The sequence below is a fragment of the Sarcophilus harrisii genome, chromosome 4 (genome assembly GCF_902635505.1).
Source record: "Sarcophilus harrisii chromosome 4, mSarHar1.11, whole genome shotgun sequence".
In the NCBI taxonomy this organism is placed as follows: Eukaryota; Metazoa; Chordata; class Mammalia; order Dasyuromorphia; family Dasyuridae; genus Sarcophilus; species Sarcophilus harrisii.
In genome coordinates this window covers 293555567-293569207 of record NC_045429.1, presented here as the reverse complement: position 1 = coordinate 293569207, position 13641 = coordinate 293555567, and the positions used below count along the sequence as shown (strand labels likewise).

Here is a 13641-nt window from a genome sequence, read left to right as displayed (position 1 = left end):
TCTTCACTGCTGCTCTTTCCACAGTTAATTGTCTCTTAATTGCCAAATCTAGTGGCCTTTCTCAATCTTCATCCTTTTTGAAATCTTTATACAGCCTTTGACATTGTTGATCACCCTCTTCTTAATACTCTTCTCTTAAGTTTCAGAACATTATTCTTTCCTGTTTTTTTTTTCTTAACTATTTGGCCGCTCTTTATCCAGGATATGCTCATTAACATTGGGTATCTATCCATCCTCAAATGGTTCTGTCATTCTGATAACTCTGTGATCTTGTCCACTCCCTTTAATCACCATCACTATGCTGCAGATTCTCATATTTATTTATATCCAGCCCTAACATCTATGAACTCTAGTCCTGTATTGATAATTTCTTGTTAGACATCACAAATGGAAGATCTCCTAGATATCTTAGACTCAATTCATTATGTTTTCCCCCAAATCTTCCCAACTTTCAATCTTCCCAATTACTGTTAAGGCCATCAGCATCTTCCAGTCCCTCAGGGTAGCACGCTGGGGGTTATTTTCAATTCCTGTATCTCTTACCCACAATATGCAATCTGTTGGAGTTTTTTATCTTTGCAACATCTTGTGCATATGCCTCCTTCTCTATGGGATAGCTGTTGAAATAGTAGAAGAGGTCAGAATAATCTAAGGTCAAATCTCACTTATGTGATTCTGGGAAAGTCACTTAACTTATGTCTGCCTCAATTTCCTCCACTATAAAATGTGAGTAATGATGGCACCTATCTTGAAGGGTTGTTGTGATGATCAAATGAGATAACATTTGTAAAAAATGCTGAGCACAGTACCTACCGTATTGGTTGGTCTGCCTGCCACAAGTTTCTCCTTAGTCCAGTCTATTTTCCATTTATCTTTTTCTTTAAGTGAAGGTCCAACTATGCTACTTCCCTACTGAAAAAAATTCCCTCTCACTTCCAAGATTAAATGTAAAATCCTATTTTGTATTCAAAGTCTTTTATAACTCACTGTCCCTTCCTTTCTCCCCTCTCTTCTTTTTACAACTTACTAGTACAGCACTGGATCTAGTCAGGTAATATGACTTCAGACACTAGCTGTATGTGCCCTGGAGCAAATCATTTAACCTTTGTATGCCTCAATTTCTTCAACTATGAAAATAGGAATAATAATAGCATCTACCTCACAAAGTAGTGGGGATCAAAGGATAGAGGTATTCATATATATAAAATGTTTAGCACAGTGTGTGATATGTAAGCACTATGGAAATGACTACTCCTTTCTTTCCCTTTTCCCCTTCCTCTTCCTTTCCCCCAGTCCCCACAATGTATACAGTGATATTGACCTTGACCAAGATCCTCTGTCTCTTGGCTTTGGAGATTTCACTGTGTGCCTGGAATATGCTCCTTCCTTAGCTCCTCTTGACTTCCTTCAATTTCCAAGTAAAATCCCAGCTTCTATAGGTAGCCTTTCCCAATCCTTACTATCAGTGCCTTCGCTTTATTTCCCATTAACTGAGGTAATGTATAAAGATTACTTTTTAATTCAAAACCAAAGTTAACCGTGCCATCTAATGTAGTTGGGTAGTAGTAACCTGATTATCAAGTTTTTGTGGAAAAAAAGCATCTGGATGATGTTGAGTTCAAAAGAATGAAATTTAAAGAAACAAATAACAAAACAACTGTAGAAAAATGGGACCTTTCTTTTGTGTTGATAGTTTTTCAATAAACCTAAGATGTTTCAAATGTTACTATGCCAGAATGCTACTTCAGCATGGCCTATGGGCACTTGTACTTCTAAAAGGCTTGACGGTATCTTAAAGTTCATGTGACTCTGGAAGAGAATGGAGGAGCAGTCCACTTCTAAAGTAGGAAGGCAGGATAGGAAAGTCACAAAAGTGACCAAGTAAAGATAGAGATATTGATTAGATTTTAAGATGTGATTTTCTTAAGCTTAAGTTAAGTAATTAAACTTACATTAAGTGATGCTGAGTGAAGTGAGCAGAACCAGGAAAACATCTACACAGCAACAGCAAGATTGTGTGATGATCAACTGAGACTTAAGTCTTCTCAGCAATTCAGTGATCCAAGGTAATTTCAATAAATTTTGGGAAAATCCATATCCAGAAAAAGAATTATGGAGACTGAATGCAGATAGAAACATACTATTTTCATCTTTTTTTCCTTTTGTTCTGACTTTCCTTTCCCAATATGACTCATATGGAAATATGTTAAAAATGAATACACACCTATAACCTATATCAGACTACTTGTTGGCATGGGAAAGGAAGGAAAGGAGAAAAAAAAAATTTTAACTCAAAATCTTACAAAAATGAATGTTGAAAACCATCTTTACATGTAATTGGAAAAAAATAATAAACAATTAAAATTTTTTTAAACGATAAGACAGATTTCTAAGCCTAAAAAAAGGTGATTTTCTTCCCTCAACTACTCTTAAGAGTATATAATTTTTATTTGCAGCTTCTACATTGTAGGTTAGGTTCATCACTCCTTGTTGATAATTCCCAGACATAAAATTTTAGAACTGAAATGGCCCATGAGTTACTGATGTCAACTTACACTGAAAATAAGAATTCCTTCTACAATGTATCTAACCACTTGGTCATCTGGTCTTTCTATGAGGATCTCCAGAGATTATATATATATCATATATCTTTATATCTCAAGAGTCTTTCAACTCTTAGATCATTCAACTCTTAGACCATAGCCAATGAAAATCTTAATTTGTTAGAAGAAGGGAAATCAAACTTGATTTCTGTGAATTTTAGTGAATCAGATCATCTTCCTCAAGAAGATGTTTGTGGGGGCAGCTAGGGGGCGCAGTGGATAGGGTACCAGCCTGAGTTCAAATCTGGACTCAGATACTTAACACTTCTTAGCTGTATGACCCTGAACAAGTCACTTAACCTGCCCGGAGGGTAGGGTGGGGGTGGGGAAGATGTTTGTGAATACTAGTAAGATAGCATTCAATTATTGTTTTGAGTTTGCCATGAAGAAAAACATCTATCTACAACAGACTTGGGATTGCACCACTGACCATATAAATTTCTCCACTCCACATATGTCTATTGACTTAGGGGCATGTGTGCATCCATGGGAAGTATCATTACCATTTAAAAAAACAATCAAATTCTACCCAATAATTTCAATTCAAGAAACAATCAATTCAATCCAATAAGTATTTATGGAGAGCTTCCTTTGTACCCAGCATTGTGCAAGTTGCTATGATATGAGAACACAGGGCTTCTATTTTTAAGGAACTTATGATCTAATAGGGGAAGACCAGGAGAGTGTAAGACACAATGAATGATGTGCTAGAACCAGCTCCTGAAAGAGTCCTTTGTTAATTTTTAGTGTGATCACTTAAACCTAGGAAATCAATAAACAATACAAATTGAGGCTTTATTTATTGTTTTGTTGATTATCTAAAAAAGACAGAGAATATTGTAAATACATTTTTGTACTTTTTTTTTTTTTTTACCAGTACTAGTATAGGTACAAGACACACTCTAGGGTTCTTAAACTTCTATGGGGTTCCAGACCATTTCAGTAAAGCAAGAGGGCAGTGTCTATTGAATCTATTTCTGTTTGTCAGGGGAAAGAAAAAACACCTTTAAGTTTATGGGAAAGCCAGTGTTACATTTGTATGTCATCAAAAAGAATAGCTATTTAAAAAAAATTAGATATTGTATATAAGCTATCTTTATGTATTGCTAAATAAGCACAAGTAACAGTAGAAAGTCTGATGTCGAAAGAACCTTGGAGCAAAGGTCTAGTTACCTAGGTGCCAGTTCTTTATGTGCTACCAACTAGCTTTATAAATGAAGAATGGACAAAATAATTCTTTTCATTGTCTACTTCATCGATATGAAGACTGAGAATCAAGAATCAGTAAAAAGTTTCAGGTTCTATAACAGGCTGTAATTCACTGAAAAGGAGTACTGTCATTTTATCTATTGGAATAAATGGAAAGATCCTTCATATATTGAAAAAGATCTGTCCTCCCAAACCTTGGAAAGCAAGATAGAGATAAAGGTTAAGGCTAACTTTGAAGCAAGGAACACTTTGGTTTAAAATTCTGCTTCAAGCATATCCTGGTTAAGTGATAGCAAATCTCTTAAAACTATAAATTACTGATAAATTGTCAATTTATGTCACTAGAGGGAGCATTCATACCAAGAGTTCCTGCACTCATAAAATCATAGGTTGCGATTAAAAAAAGACATTAAAAATAAGGTAGAAGATGCTACTCAATTTAGCATTTGTTGTAAAGAAACCCAGAAATCTCATATCCTCTAAAGATCTTTCAGAATCTAAAAGATACTTTCTCTCAGGGAGATGAGTTAGATAGAGTCTAGACAGATGCCAATGATAAAGAAGATTTTATTCCTATGACAAACACAATCTATTACTTGAGATGCCTTTACTCCCTTTATAAACAGTGAGCATTTTTATGTATGTGCAATTTGCAGATCAGACTAATGACTAAAAGGATTCAGAGGTCACTTTACATAGTTCCTTTACCTTTGCCAACCAGTTAGAACGATTCCTTGCAGCATTTCAGCAGGTCCACTGTCTGCCACTTTCAACCACTGGATGTTATTTTTGAGGTGATGGCCAATAATAGTCAAAGACTGATTCACCCCTGTGGCACCTTTAAAAGCACTGGCTACCCACAGTTTAGGGAAACCACATTTCCTGTACTTATCCATGAGGAGAACTAAAAACAAAAAGAATAAAGGAATTCAATTTCCTAGCTCCCATGGAGAGTCAGTGGTAGATGGAATCTATACCAGTGAATACCAACTTTCTCTGATATACATGTAGGGATAAAACATCCAGTACTATTCTCTTTTAGCACTGGGTTATGATCAAACAAATCAGCATTCACAAAATCCCCACAGCAATACATCCCAACAAGTAGTCATCAAATTTTTGCTTCAAAATTCTCCAATGAAACTCACTATCCATAATAGTCTATTCTATTTCTGAATAGCACTTATTGTTAGGAAGTTTTTCCTTACATTAAACCTAAAATTGCAACTTCCATCCACTGTTGTTTCTGCCCCAAATACAGAACTAAGGTTGTTTAATTAATCAGGAGAGTTCTATCTCACTAAAAAGATCAAATGTCATAGAAAAGAAGAAACTGGTTTGCTCTTACATGTGGGGGATAATCATTCAGTGATTTACACACAAACTCTACACCACCACACAATAAGATCTTAGAAGGGATAAAATAAAAAGAACATTTAAAATGTGAATTACTCAGCCATACGGTACTGACCCTTTCCATGTACATCCATATCTTCAATGTAGTCCCATATCATTGGTTCCACCAGCTGTGCTATTCCAGATTCTGGAAAAAATGTTGCAAGGACAATTGAGAAAGGATTTATGGTCTGGGCTAAATCCATAATTAATGTTTTAATAGTATATGGAAGATAAGGTCAAGTATTTAAAATAGGAGAAGCCTTAGAGAATATGAGCCATTAATTTTTAATTTCCATTTTGTCTTTATTTTTCATAATATATGTTTAAACTAGGTTCCTTCAGCAAATTAAACTCATCCATTTAAATGAATCAAATCAATACTCAGTTAAAAACTGCTATAGATGTCTACTGTGCTAGGCTCTAAGGCACAAAAGACAAAAGTGACAAAGTTTCCATCCTCAAATGCACTATATTCTACCTGGGGTTCATACAAAATATATTAAAAAAGCAAATCAGGGAGAGAGTCACTAATAGGGGAATCAGAAAATGCCTCTTAAATTGAACCTGGAAGGAAAGTAGATGAAGAAAAGCATTCTAGGAATTAGGAATAGTTTATGCAAAGGTACAGAGGGCAGAAGACTGAATTTTTGTATGAGGAATAGCAAAATGGAAATTTGGCTGATCCACATAAGGGGAAATAATAAATGAAGGTATTTACGATACCTTCATATTCACTTAATATTTACAATACTAGAGAAATTTTTATTTTATTCTGGAGGCAACAGATTACTAATAGCTTCTTGAGCAAAGAAACTAGATTCCAACAAACCTGGAATTTAGGAATATCAATTTTGCAGCTGTGTAAAGAATGGATTGTAGATAGGAAAGGCTGAATATGTTAGAGGTGAATTAGGAGGCTAATAAAGTAGTCAAAGTAAGAGGTGATGAAAGCTGAAATGGGATGATAGTTCTAGGTGGAAAGAGGACAAATGAAAGGGATTTAGCAATTGACTGGATATGCTGGGTGAATGAGTAAAAACCTGCATGACTGGAAGGATGATGGTACCTCACACAAAAATATAGAAGTAAGAAGGGATTTAGAGGAAAATATAATGAATCCTATTGTGGGTATGTTGAATTTGCATGTCTGTGGGATATCCGTGTAGAGATGAAATGGCAGAGCTCAAAAAAGAGGTAGGGGTTTGTTATACAGATAAGGGAGTCATTTGCCTAACAGCTGAGTCAATAGGAGCTGATGAGAGATTACTGAGTGATAAGAGGTCCCAATACAGAGTCTTAGAATACCACCAAATATAGAAGATAGAACATGATGATCCTACAAAAGAGATTGAGGATTGGTCAAACAGGTAGGATGACTAAATCAGAGCAATGTCAAAAACTCAGGGCAGACAGAATATCCAAAAAAATGGGAGGATCAACCATGTCAAGTACTATAGAGTTCAAGGAGAATGAGAACTGAAATGCCATTGGATTTCACAAAGGAAATCACTAATAACTTTGAAGAAAGCAATTTCTTTTGTATTATGGTTAGAGAAACCATGTGGCTAAGGGCTGAGAAGTTAGGGTTGAAAATTAGCAAGAGGGATTATCAAGGGAGCAAGATGCCAAAAGAAGACAGGATCCCCCCAGGGTATTGGGTTAAGAGCACAAGTAGGGGAGCTAGGACTGGCAAGGTTATTTTATTCTCCAACACTGAAATAAAGAAGGAGAGAATGAGGATGATTTTGTAGTCATTTGAAATATAAAATTTGATAGGAGAGGGAGCACAGGATAGATGACCTCAGTTTTTTTCAGTAAATTAGGAGGTAATACTAGAAGCATGGCAGTTTACCTCAGGTAATACTTCCTACATGAGACCTCTCCCGATTCCCCAAGTTTTTAGTGTTTCCACCGCTTCTCCAAATTAGCTTGTATTACTCTTTATGAACATAATTTATATTTATATACTTGCTATATATTCTTTCCCAGTAACATGTGAAGTCTTTGAGGGCAAGATTTTTTTTTCTCAACAGTATTTTATTTTTCTAAATACTTGTAAAGAGTTCTCAACATAATTTTTGTAAGATTTTGTGTTCCAAATTTTTTCTCCCTCTTCCCCTTACTTCCCCTCTTCCCATGGCAGCAATTATTCTGATACTGATTATACATGTACAATCCTTTTAAACATATTTTCATATTTGTCATATTGTACAAGAAAAATCAGACTAAAAGGGGAAAAAAGTATAAGGAAAAGTAAAAAAGGAAAAGAAAAGTTGAAAATACTGTGCTTTGATCCACATTCAATCTCCATAGTTCTCTCTCTGTCTTTTATTTTTGTATCTTTGGTGTCTAGCACAGTGTCTGGTACATGGCAGAGATTTAATACATGATTGTTGAATTGGAAAAAAATATAATGTACTGGAGAGGTTGTAGAGGCTGATATCGATTATTTTGAGAAACTAGATGTTTGGAAAAGAATAAAAGTTAACAGCTTGCAGTAAGAAGCCAGAATTGATATTTAATTACATTAAATTAAATTAAATTTCTAGTAGACCTCTTTGAAATAGTTGACTTCCTCTAGGGGTTTTCTGCATTAGCAAGTGAGAAAAGAGAAGGAATATGGTGGGAATAATCCAGAGTTAGAGTTCAGAAAGGGATAGGTTGAAATAGGATAATTGATGCAAAGGACTGATTAATAATCATCTGTGTAAAGAAAGTTAGTGCAGAGATCAATTTCTTTGGCAAGTAAGGAGCAGTGGAAAGACGGGGGATTGTGATTAATCAGTCTTCTGAGAGTACCTTTTGAAATAACCAGGATGATCATTTAAGTAAAATGGACAAAGGAAAAGGGCACATTCTTGGAAATCTTTCTTTATAAAGGGTTTTTCTAGAGGGAATCATCATAGCAATTAGGTGTGAAATTTTGAAACTATTATTCTTTGTAATAATATAATGTCTAGTCTTTGGTAATTGTTAGTGTGATAAATTCTTTTATCTCCAAACCTTGAAGTTTCAGCTCTTCATTGGCTTTGACCAGTCCAGTGGCAACAAAGGGAAATGCTTTTGCTTCTTTGGCTATGTATGTGATTCCTTATTCCAAATATTTAGAAATGCCATGAGAGATAATATAGTATGGAAAAAAGGCTGGATTTTGAATCAGAAGAGCTGGTTCAGGTCTTTATTTTGCCATCTACTTAAGTGATCTTGAACAGGTTATTTCCCTCTCATGATGCTTTGTTGGTACATGCAGCAGCTCCTCAGTCATAGGGCCTCTGCCTGGTATTGTTTTCTGCAGATTTTCTGCCTGATGCTGCTCTCCTGGCCCTGTGGTCCCTGACAGAAGACACTCTGCTGAGCATGAGGATGTAGATCTTCCTTGGTTTTCAGATAGAAAGCTTCAGCAGGAGTCCTCAACTGAATTGCTGTTTTTTTCCCATAAGAAGAGTAGAATAGGGCTGAGCAGATAGGTCTGCTAGGTTTGAGAGTGGAATGAAATGAGATGGTTAGTTGTTTAACTTAGTCCAGAATCAGCAAGACTGTTTATTTAGCCAAAGCAGAAGAAAGATATTAAAGAGCTGACAAACAATACTGAAGCTACAACTAATTGACTTGAGCACAGCTTCCTTGTGTTGCGTCATTCTGCTGGTCTGCTTCAGGACCCTGAATCTCAGTACTTTTTGTCTCAGGAAGCTATGTCAAGGCCTGAGCCTTAGTTTTTTGAGTTAATTAAATCTTGAGAACATTTTCAATGCCTTCTTTTCCCATAAGCTTATTTTTAAAATATGAATATTCCTTTTTGTTCAGTTACTAAATTTGGAATAAAAAGTAAAAGTGTGACTTTGTCCTATCTCCCTTCCCCCCCAATTTTTTATTAAAACTACCAGTAACTTATAAATTCTATTGTCACCTAATGGCACATTTTTATGTAAAGGACATAATAAAAGAAAAAATATTTTTTATCTTTCAGTATACCAAATATCCCATTTGATTGCATACTGCAATTCAGATTCTCCAATAATAATATTTAACAAAAAAAACCCTCTTTTTTGAAATATTCCCCATATTCTTATAACTTCACCGTTAACCTCTAGAACAGTTTATGACACAAGTTCTTAATCTTTTTCATGTCATATCATTTTCATATCAATCTGATAACACCTAGGGACTCTTTCTCAGAATATTTTTAAATGTGTAAGATGAAATGTATAACATTAAAAAGGAAAGCAAATATACTGAAATATAGTTATGTAGAGTTTTATATATATATATAGTTTTCAAATATAGTTATATATACACATATGTGTGTGTGTGTGTGTGTATATATATATATATATATGTAGTTATCAAAATATCGAAATAAGTTTGTAGACTAAGTGAAGAACCTCTGGTCTAAGATGCGTCACTGGACCTGGAGTGTGAAAGACCCAAGTTCAAATTCTGCCTTAGAAACTGAACTGCTATGTGACCCTTGAGTGACCCTTGGCAAGTCACTCAATTTCTCTGAGACTCAGCCTCTTAATTTGTAAAATGGGCATCTATCCCACAGGGCCATCATGAGAATCAGTAGACATAACCAGTGTTTTAGAAACCACAGAGTAATATGTAAATGTTAGGTATTATTATTTTCATGGTTAATGCAATTCCAAATACATAATATTTCACTGCTGATTCCTAAGCATTTCCCATATTATAAGGTTTCTTATCAGGAAAAATTCTTTTATGTGTAATAAGATGTCCCATCTAGCTGATACTTTTTAAAAGGGCTACATAGTAAGAGTTATACTACATGTTGAGAACACAAAAACAAACAAGTAATCCTTGTCCTAAAGAAGCTTTTACATTTCACTGGAGAGATTGGAAGGAGCAGGAAGGAGGACAAGACATAACATACCCATTCACTTCTTTTATGTAGTTCCTCTTAGGAAATCTTTGGTGAAAAATGAGGGAATTGAAGCCCTTTCCACATTGAAAACATGTATTTTCTCTCTCTACTATGAATTATTTTATGTTTAAATAAAGTTTTCCCTGTGCTTGAAGAATTTTCTAATTTTAGAAAGGAAATAAGTATTTATTAAGTTTTTTTTTTTTTATATATCAGGCTCTGTACTAAATGATTTACAAATATTATCTCATTTGATCTTTACAACAACCTACATTTGAGTACTAAAATCAAATAGTTTTCTTCCAGTAAGAATTCTCTGGTAGATAATAAGCACTTGGTTTCTCTCTTGTATAAATTCTCTCATATTTCTTCTAGCTCCTCTGCTCTGAAGATTTCTTATAAATCCTTAGATTCAAAGAGTTTCTCATTCCAGTATGAAATGTCTACTGTAGATTTCCTGTTTGTTATTTTCAAAAACTTTCATGTTTTGTTAAGAGCTACCAGGTGGCTGAGGTTTTTCCACATTTATTTACAGTCATAATATTTCTCTTAAACAGGAATTTCTGGAAGTCTAGTCACAAGGAATCTTCTAGCCTGACTGTTTTCTGAGTTGTAACTAAAAGGCTTTCTGAATGATGGACTAAAGACCGACTCCCTACTAAAACTTCTAAATGAATCATACTCATATATACTCATTTTGTTTAAGGTGCTTATGTGAATGGTTACTTGTCTGCATCATATCTCCAGGATACTCTAAATCAATCACATTCTACAGCTCCCCAGTTTAGAATGCTAGAGACCAGGTTTGTGAAGCTTTTTCTGGAATGATGCTTTCATGGAATGCTTGAGTCTTGAGTCTTTGATTTCACATAGTTTCCTTATTCAAGGAATCTTCACAAGTGCTTCTTTGGACATTCTCCCTTTGGTATCTTTCTAACAGGAAGATCACACATAGTTTTGAAATAGTAAGCCTTTCCCTTCGGAAGTCCTTTCTTAATCACTTAAGGTATTGAAGTTGTAGAAAAACCTCTCAGAAACAGCAGTGATACTGACTCAGTACCTTTTAAGAAAATGAACTGCAAGGGTGAATGCTGAAAACTAAAAAATTAAATTAAAAAGAAAATGAACTAGCTCATCCCAAGTGAAGAACGATTTAATAAATATTTATACCACTGCATCTTACACCTAGCAAGATACTAAAGGTATTCAAAAGGAACTTCTATCACTTAAAATGGTTTTAGGACTGTTTCTAGACAATCTTGATCTTAGAGATAAAGAAAATTTGGTATAGGCAGCACTGAATGAGAAAAACTAAATTAGAAATAGAATAACAACAACAAAGCAATAAGCAAAGTCCGCTGAAGGAGTAACAAAACATCAAAGAATTACAGGCTTTGCTTTCTTCACTTAGAAGGACAATTTTGTTCATTTTCTGGGAATGCCAAATCTTCACAGTAAGTTTCCCTGATATAAAAAGTGGCCATGAGCAGAACATCAGGGGTATAATGAAAATAAAAAAAGCCTCCTGTAGCTGAAGTAGCTTTCTTGAACCTAAAGTATCAGATTGGCTAGGTCAGCTCTGGTCTACTATATGCTATTGTTCTTTTTATTTAAAACCCAAAGACTTCTTGTTAAAGCTCTTTAGAAAAGTAGGGTTTTTACACACCAAGACAGCCAGCTTGGTAGGAAACCTTAGCAGCCTTTTTTTTTTTTTTTAATTAGGTAGTCTGCTTATTCTGAGAGCCATAGCAAAAAAAATGACTTTTCTTCTCTTAAGAGTTCTCACACTGGAAACAAAACTTTTTGTACCACAGTCTCATCTACCTAGTTCCCAAAGGCTTAAATTTCTCTCTTATTTTTTTAACTTTAACATGTTGCTTTAGGCAGTATTTCTGTCAGAAGCCTCAGTCTGACTTGAGGTTAGAAATTTCTTCAAATTTCCTGCTTAATATTCAATTGAAGACTACCCTTCTAACAAAATGCCAGGGACTCTATCAATGTTTACAAAGGAGCTAGAAGTTCTGTCAATAAAAAGTTATTTAAAAAAAGAGAGAGAGACAGGGAAATGTTAATAATACAGACTAAATGTAAAGTGTGACATGATACATGCTCCATACCCCTAACCCCTAAGAGACAGCCATTAAACATTTACCAGTACAAAAAAAAAAAAAAAGCGAAGCTAGAAAACTATACAAATCATGGGAAAAGATCTATTATAGGGAATTAGCAATCAATCAAGTTAAAAAATTATTAAGAATATGCACGTACTTGTGCTGTGTATTAGGGATACAAAGATAAAAAAAAAGTGTATATTCTCGTGGAATATATAATCTAACGGAAAGGATAGAGAATATAATGTAGATTCAGGCAAATATAAGAAAAAACATAATAATGGCAAAGCACTATAAAAAAATTTTCAGAGGGAGAGAGTTCTTTTATGTGAGGAAATCTTTGAAGAAGTGATATTTGAAATGGACCTTAAAAGAAGGCAATGATTCTAATAGGCAAAGATATAGGAGGAGTTCATTCTGGATATAATGGGATAGCCTGTGAGAATGCAGGGGTATTAGAAAGGCAGGTTAAGAATGGAAATAAGTAGTCTAATTAAGATGAAATATGAAGAATAGTAGGAAAAAAAGCTCCAAAGATAGAATAGAGCCAGGTTTAGCTCTATTTGTAAATACTTTAAGGTTTGCAAAGTGTGTTACACACAATCAATGAAGGTTTTTGAAGCAAGAAAGAACATAGTTACATTATTTTGGCAGCTATAAGTAGGATGGTCTAGAGAAAGAAGAGATGAACTTTTAGAATCAACTGGATTCTTTTTCTGCATATGTGAAGTGCCTTCAAAATAGTTGTGCTTTTTTTTTGTTTTGTTTTTTTTATGCCTAGGTGTTAGGGAGCTGTTACTGTTTACATTTGTAGGGAACTCTTCCTGCAATCATTGTATTAATTACTTCAGGGATTTCCATGGCTAACCCTTACAACTATATTTCCTAAAATGTACACTGGGAACTCTTTGAATCTTTGATGAATTACTAGCTCAAGATAGTTCATTCACAATAAATGTGCTGCCTGCCATCTTTCAAAGTTTCTAAATGTTTAAGGTGTGTTTTCGTTTACTTGAACTTTCAGTTACAACAATAATTTTTCAAGCTTTCTTGTTTGCAACATATCTTTGTAAAGTTAAATTTTTGGTAGTTGCTCTGAAAAAAACACCAAATATTGTAGGAAATTCAATATGAAATAAGAAATGAGAGTGGCAGTGTCCAATTTGATTCCAAGATTTGAAAAACTACATAGTACCCAACAGAGTCAATAAAAGTTATTTAAGAATGAAATTTAAATAAATTTTTTCTTTAAATTTATAGTATTCTTTTCCCAAATAGTTACAAAGTTGTTATTTAAGTATAAATACTTACTAAGCTATTTGAACTTAACTGTTTAATAAATAAATGGAACTTTTTTTTTTTTTTTTTGGCCTACAGGCAGCATAAAATTTTTTTGTGAATACAGAAAATTTGGCAATTATTGCCCTATAGTACTGGT

The 13641-nt window shown here is 34.3% G+C and overlaps 1 protein-coding gene across 4 annotated transcripts in view; it reads right to left on the bottom strand.

The window, feature by feature from the left end:
- The window catches only part of HEXD (hexosaminidase D), a 39627-nt gene that overhangs the window by 5307 nt on the left and 20679 nt on the right, over window positions 1-13641 (bottom strand). For all 4 annotated transcript variants that reach the window (XM_023503979.2, XM_023503980.2, XM_031968443.1 and 1 more), the window contains 2 exons: window positions 5284-5355; window positions 4521-4716 (listed from right to left, as the gene is read on the bottom strand). In XM_023503979.2, the coding sequence (XP_023359747.1) occupies window positions 4521-4716; window positions 5284-5355 (268 nt within the window). The remainder of the gene's footprint in view (window positions 1-4520; window positions 4717-5283; window positions 5356-13641) is intronic.